General features: G+C 45.6%; 2 protein-coding genes across 5 annotated transcripts; one reads left to right on the top strand and one right to left on the bottom strand.

Annotated features, from left to right (window-relative positions):
- Positions 1-1,144: 1,144 nt before the first annotated feature.
- On the bottom strand, positions 1,145-4,060 carry tsen34 (TSEN34 tRNA splicing endonuclease subunit). 4 transcript variants are annotated; one of them, XM_080890191.1, is made up of 6 exons: positions 3,922-4,060; positions 3,267-3,343; positions 2,627-2,914; positions 2,278-2,398; positions 1,922-2,206; positions 1,145-1,805 (listed from the first exon to the last, which is right to left on the bottom strand). In XM_080890191.1, exons 3-6 carry the CDS (start codon positions 2,903-2,905, stop codon positions 1,618-1,620), a joined length of 873 nt encoding a protein of 290 aa, XP_080746317.1. In that variant the 5' UTR covers positions 2,906-2,914; positions 3,267-3,343; positions 3,922-4,060; the 3' UTR covers positions 1,145-1,617. The 4 variants fall into 4 exon arrangements, with proteins under 4 accessions (XP_080746317.1, XP_080746320.1, XP_080746318.1 ...); XM_080890194.1 differs by having other exon boundaries at positions 2,278-2,395; XM_080890192.1 differs by lacking the exon at positions 3,922-4,060 and adding an exon at positions 3,763-3,909.
- On the top strand, positions 3,909-5,800 carry LOC308401793 (uncharacterized protein). The gene is made up of 3 exons (XM_080890205.1): positions 3,909-4,098; positions 4,976-5,127; positions 5,320-5,800. Exons 2-3 carry the CDS (start codon positions 4,998-5,000, stop codon positions 5,637-5,639), a joined length of 450 nt encoding a protein of 149 aa, XP_080746331.1. The 5' UTR covers positions 3,909-4,098; positions 4,976-4,997; the 3' UTR covers positions 5,640-5,800.
- The last annotated feature ends 991 nt before the right edge of the window (positions 5,801-6,791 follow it).

Genomic DNA, 6,791 nt, shown 5'->3' with positions numbered 1-6,791 from the left:
ATTATGGCAAAAATGATAATCACGATTATTTTCACTGACATTGAGATCTCGATTATTTGACGATATTTATTTAACAATAACAATGTGTTGAATAATGACTTTAAAAAATAATATAAAATAGTGTGCAAATACTGATAACAGTGCAAATGTTTGCAATATAAGAAATCAATGAAAAATGTAAACATCTGTGTTTAGTGAACTTTGCAGTGTTGCTCTGTGGTGCAGCTACTGTAGCAAAGTTTACACACTGTGTCTACTTGATCCACGTCTGACTGAACCCATAATGTTTCCACACCACTGAAGCTTTTTACCTCTTCAACCAACAGCAGTCACTCTCCTCTCCAAATAACTTCTGCTTAGCTTTCCGAGCTTCCCTCGGGTCCTCTTAATTGTTGTGACGCGTGTTCGAAATGCAGAGAGGTGCGCTCGATTTGCCACACGGAGCAGCGTGAGAGTAAAGCACGAGGGAGGGGCTAATAATCGGCTCAGTCATTTTTAATGATCGTTGAAAGCCCAGATTGTAATCGTGATTAAAATTCAATTAATTGAGGAGCCCTACCTTCTCCCAGAGCTTTTTATTATTATAAACTTTGCAGTAAATTTGGGTGTGTTTGATTTTCTCTCGGCTCTGATCCTTGTTGGCGTCGTTACCTTTTATCACGTCTGTTCATGCACAGATATCCTCGTGTTGGTGTTGTTCCCACATCATCATAATAAATGTTGTTCCAGGTTCAACATTGCAACTGACCAATCACATTGTTGTGACGTCATACTTTTGTGACTTCGGAAAAAACGCTGAAAAAAAAAATAAAAAAAATCTACTGAACTTGCGAGAAACCGCCGCTGTCGCCGATCCAGCAGCTGTAATTCTTTGCATTTCAGGATACTGTTCTTTAATAAACCGTAAGCATTACACATGCTGTCCTTGCAACACTGGAATGTCATAAATGAATCAATTGCTTGGCTTGCAAAAGTATGACATCACAACAATGTGATTGGTCAGTTGCAATGTTGAACCTGGGACAACATTTATTATGATGATGTGGGAACAACACGAGGATATCAGATCATCCTCTGTTCAGTGTCACTGCCTCGTGTGGCTCGTGTTCACAGCAGGTCTGCCGGTCAGGGCAGAAATCACAGATCAATGCCACATCACTTTTATTTCAACACAATGACTCACTGAGAAAATACAATCTTTGAAAAAAGGAGAGCTGTCCTTTGTTTCCTCGCACTGACACTAATGAAAAGAAATAAAGAAGTGGGCGGGGTTTGTCGGGGCCCTTTCACCTCCAGCACGCTGCTTTAAGACAAAGTTGTCGAACGGCTCGGAGGTCAGAGCTGGACTCGGCTGCACGGCAGGCTTCATCAGAGAAACCGCGTGGATGAGTCTGAGCTGCAGAGAGCTGTCTCTGTGACGCTCGCCACGCAGAAACAAAGAGCAGACCGATCACGCTCTACTGTCCTTTAGAGGCCGCGGCCCTGCTCCGTCCTGTCAGTCACATGACCTCCTGCAGTTGTTCTTCAGCCTCAAACTTACAGAAACAGGTTTTAGATGCAGGATGCGGACCTGCCTTAACATGGGCCGGCGGGCGCCGTCTGTCCTGTCCCCCGGGTTTAAATCATCCCGCTCCACTGAAGCGACGTGTAGCAGACCCTGGCGTCTGGCCCCGGCGAACACAGAAGGACCGTCTTCTTCACGTTGGATCCCAGACGAGCCACGGCGAGGACATCCAGCAAACACACGGACTCATCCAGAGACACACAGACGGCGATAAAGTGAGCGTGGAACCGCAGAGGGTCACCTGACGAGACATGACCGCACAGAGTCAGCAGCAGCCTGACATCACTGACGTCAGCAGTGATGTCAGGCTGTCAGCCTCAGGAATCATTCTGGTCAGGTGTTGAGCTCCTCACTCACCTGGATACACCAGGAAGTCTCCTCCAAACTTTCCTGCTGAGGTCAGGTAGAAGCCCCGCCCCCGTAGGTCTCTGAACACCTGGTACCTGGCGTCACAGCGGGGCTCAGCCCCAGTTGGCCCGTAGGCCTGCAGGAAGGCTCGAGCTTCAGGACAGTAACTTAGCCCCGCCCTCGCCGTGCTCAGCTGGACTGCCATTGCTGACTGCGGGAAGGTGAAGTTCTGGTCCAGAGCCTGCAGGCGGCGCCGCAGGGCTTCATCTGCACTTGTAGCGCCAGACTCTGCACCTGAGAGGACGGGCACCGTGAGCGCAGCCGCCAGGTACAGAATGCAGAAACCTTATCACGGCAACACTCACCTGTCATAGCTCGGAGCAGCGCCAACTTCCTGTCCTCCAGTGCGAGGACGCTCTGCTCCTCAAAGCTCCTCTTCTCCTCCTCCTCGTGCTTCTGACGGAGCTCCGCCCCCCCCCAATCCTGCTGAGAACAACAACAACACATCAAACACACAGGACGCTCGGCCTTGCAGTTCCTATGACAACCAGCAGTGAGTCCGTGCCACAGAGTCCCGTGTTAAAATAAACATGTCTGCAGCCTGGCACGCTAACTGTACGTACAGGGTGACAGTGACCTCGGAACAGCCAACATGGCGGCCAGCTTAATGAGGTGCCACGATGAGCGCCAGCACCTCTAACGACCCGCTCTGACCTGGCAGCGGTCCGGCAGGGCTGCAGCGGCGCGGCGCTCCCTCAGCAGCCCCTCCTCCTCCGGCAGCAGCAGCAGCGGTCGACCCAGGCGCCCGTTCTGTCGGGGCGTTCGGGGCAGCGACCCCAGGAGTGCCCCCACCAGGCCTTGAGCCCTAACAGCCCTCAGGTCCTGCATCCTCCACACCAACGGGGCGGAGTCACACAAACTCACTCCCACAGCTGGGGCGGCGTACTCTTCCTCAGAGCCCAGACGCCGCTCCCCGCAGGACAGCGCCTCCATCAGGACGACCTGTGGAGACAGAGGACTCAGTCAGCTGACGTGTGAGAGTCACACACACAGCCTCTGCAGGAGGATCAAATGATGGCGAGCTGCTAGAAAAACTTTATTCCACAAAAGAACAAAGTCCAAGTGCAGCAGCTACCTCAGTCGCACACAGATTACATGAAATACATACAGCACACAACGTTTCACAACTTGTTGTCCTGATGTGGTCCGGATAAAACGCCGTTCCAAAACCACTGGGATCACTTTTTATAGTCTGACATAAACGTGTGCAGTGTGAGCACGCCAGAACAAAGGAACAGACTCGTGTGTGGCATCACAGTTTGACTGTTTTAAGGAAACCTATGGTAGGACACACCTGTGGACACGTTTAAAGGACACGTCCTTCTTCCAGGTAATACCAGAGACGAGGCGATTCCAACAGAAGACTTCCTCCTGGAACAGAGCTCTGACCTCTTCATCACAGTTTCAACAACATCAGAATTACAGACAAAGAAACAAAAGCTCCAGTTTTAGACAGGATATGAAGATGACATCACACATGCTTGTAGGAAGCTGAGTAATAATAAATGTGTTGTTTAGAGAGGAGGAAGACAGCAGCGTTCTCATAAGAGTTCATCATTGAAGAGTTCTTTATAAAAATCTTCAGCCTTATCTTTGCTTTTTCACTGCAGAAGATTTCTTTGATTTTTGAGCTGAAGAGTCAAGGATCCATTCCCAGCTCTACAGCTCACCTGGAGATGCCCGCTGCCTCTCAGAGACCGAGCTCAATGAGCACCGGCTGAAACTGAAGTTTAATGAGCCTCGTCTTTGTTGGTCTTTAGTGAGAACGATACCGAACAATCAAATCTCACCTTTATTGACGTGAAGACAGAGACCTGCTGCTCCGTAGGAGACGTGAAGTGTTTTAATAGCTAAATGAAATTTGGCTCCAAACTTGTATCGTCTGCTGACTGACACTCTCCGAGCCGACAAACAGCTGAGGAACCAGCCGACTGAGCATGCGCACTTACGGTCCGATCCGAGGCTCACTCCGACTCTCCGGTCCGTCAGCCGATCCAATCCCCGAGCTCACGAGGGAGCGCCTGGTCCCGACCTGCCGTAAACTGCTGCGGCTGTAGCTGTTGTCAGTGGGCGGACCGGAAACACGAGCGCTTAGACCGGAAGAAGCAGCGCAACTGCCGGGTCACGTGAGTTCCCTGCTCTTTCCTCTGAAAGTGTTTTTAGTTGAACAGTGTAAGAAGTAAAAATGAATTAACACAAGGGGACTTAAAGACTCAATTAAGCGCAAAGCTGTTTTTCTGTTCTGGGGCAACAGGCAAATAGTTTTTTTCCCCAGGAAACTCATTCTGAGGAAGCTGATGTGAAATTTTGGTCACAACAATGGGGAGATAAATTTTTTTAGTCATGGTACAAACAGGTCGGCTATTTGCTTCAACAGATGTCCTGGTAGGCTTTTGTGCAACATGGCAGACAAAAATGGACATTGGGTTGCCTGTGTGTTAAATACCGATAATACTCTGATTATTTTGGTTAATGTTTATGGATACAACAATGATCAAGAGAATAAGAACCTGCTGCATCAAATTTCTACAGTTATAAAGGAACTTTACACCAAATTCCCTACTGATTATATAGTAGTTGGAGGTGATTTCAATGTGACTCCTGATGAATGGTTGGATAGATGGCCTTCAAAATTTTCAAGAGAACATAAAAACCCAATATTTGAAAATTTCGCTAATGATACTAAATTAATAGATGTGTGGAGATTGTTAAACAAAGATGTAAAACAATTCACCTGGCACAAACCTAATGGTCAAAGCAGGTCACGTATTGATTATTGGTTGGTATCCAACTCAATTTTACAATATGTTAAGGAAACAGTCATCTCTAACAGTCCAAGTTTAAGTTTAATTTCAACATTTTGTTTTGTTGTAAAGGGTGACAGGGCTTGGCTTCCTTTTGGTAGTGGACCATTGATCAGGAAGCCAAGCCCTATATATATGATACAATCTCACTGCACTTAGCCTAATCCTTCATTGCCCTGAAGAATCCTCTGGTGTACAGACCTCCTCTCCAAGGAAAGAAAATGCAGAGAAGACTCACCACTCAGCAGGCCTTGGAAATGATCCTGAGGGAAGTCGACCCTTGTGACTCGGATGGAGAAGACCTAGGAGTTCAGCCGGATTCGGACTCAGAGCTGTCTGATCAGTCTTCCGGTTAGTTTCATTTCATGTTATTTCCTATTTCATTTCAAACAAGTAAGTGGATGTAGTTAGTAAGTAAGATATTTCAGACATTATTCTGATACAGAGGAGGAGATACTGGAATTATAATTAGTATCTATGCATGCATTTGTGATTTTGTTTGACCTTCCCATTGCTCACAATTTGAATTTGTTCACACTGCAGATGAGGAGACTGCTTCTCCACCTAAAAAGAGAGCTTGTTTGGGGACTGAGACAGCGAAAGATGGCACAGTGTGGCGTGAAGAACAGGTGGGGACCTGTCTCCCTTTCACCCCAATAGAAGCGTACGCTGCAGATGGAGAGCCAACGGCTAAGGCCAGGAGAAGTATCTCGAGTCGCCTTCAGAGCTTCCTGTGTTTCATCACTCTTGACATGCTTCATAGCATTCAAGAATGGACTATTCAACATGCACAGCAAACGGAGCATGTTCATTGGTTCATGGACCTCCCATGGATACCATGGCAGTGCCAGGATTGTGAGTGATTGCTGAAAATGTTGAAATGTACTCACTCACTTTTTATTATTATTTGTAAATATGTGTACAAATGGTTGGTTTTTTGTACTGTTTTTATCAATAAATCTCAGCAACAAAGGACATACACCCATGTGTGTTGATTTCTCCCTAAGATGGCAAACTGAAACACTCCAAGTTGGTGACTTTTGGAGATTTATTTCCCTGGATGATTGAAAATGCATCAAGATGAAACACAAAAGGAAGTTCACAGCTTTTAGCAGCTCCCCCACGCCCTCAATCACCCCCCCCCCCCACTCCCCTCCCTCCAGAATTCCCAGATAACGACCTAATATACATATGAATGACTAGCCAATTTAGCTTCCACTTGGCTGAAGCTAAAGCTTAGCTAAAAGCCTACCAGCCTGTTAGAGCCATTATTCGCCATTATTCTAAGACTACACTACACTAAAACAACACATTTAAGGATTATTGGAAATTTAACTCTCAGCTGCTGAGAAATGAGGAGTATTGTAATTCTATTAAAAAATAATTTTAGATATTCAGAATGATGAAGCCATCAATACACCGATACTCAAATGGGAATATCTTAAATTTAGAATCAGAAAAACCTCAATTACATTCGGTAAAAAGTTAAACAGACAAAGGAAAGAAGAGGAATCAAATGTATTAAAAGAACTTATGAATCTGTATGGCAAATTGAATTGGACTGAGGAAGAAAAAATTAATAACTTACAATCTAAATTGGACGAAATGTACCTTTATAGAGCCAAGGCTGCTTATTTGCGATCCAAAGCCAAGTGGATAGAAGAGGGTGAAAAGAACACTGCCTATTTTTGCAATCTAGAACAACGTAGACAAGAATATAATTCAATATGTAACCTAATAATCAACGGAGAGGAATGTACAGACACTAAACAGTAACCTTTATAAGTCTTCATACTCAGAACAAAATGTCACCTCCTTCTTTGACAAAATCAGTAATTGGATTCCAGTAATTGATGATAATTTTAGAGAAATTTGTGATGAAGACCTAACTATAGAAGAATTTGATTTTGCTATTAAGAGCATGGCATCTGATCGCTCACTGGGACCAGATGGAATAACAACTAATTTCTATAAGCACTTTTGGGAAGACCTAAAATTACTATTATTCAGTGCGT

This window comes from Rhamphochromis sp. 'chilingali', assembly GCF_963969265.1.
Source record: "Rhamphochromis sp. 'chilingali' genome assembly, chromosome: 8".
Lineage (NCBI taxonomy): Eukaryota > Metazoa > Chordata > Actinopteri > Cichliformes > Cichlidae > Rhamphochromis > Rhamphochromis sp. 'chilingali'.
Note: the sequence above shows the minus strand (reverse complement) of the source record. Positions and strands in the feature narration are given on the sequence as shown.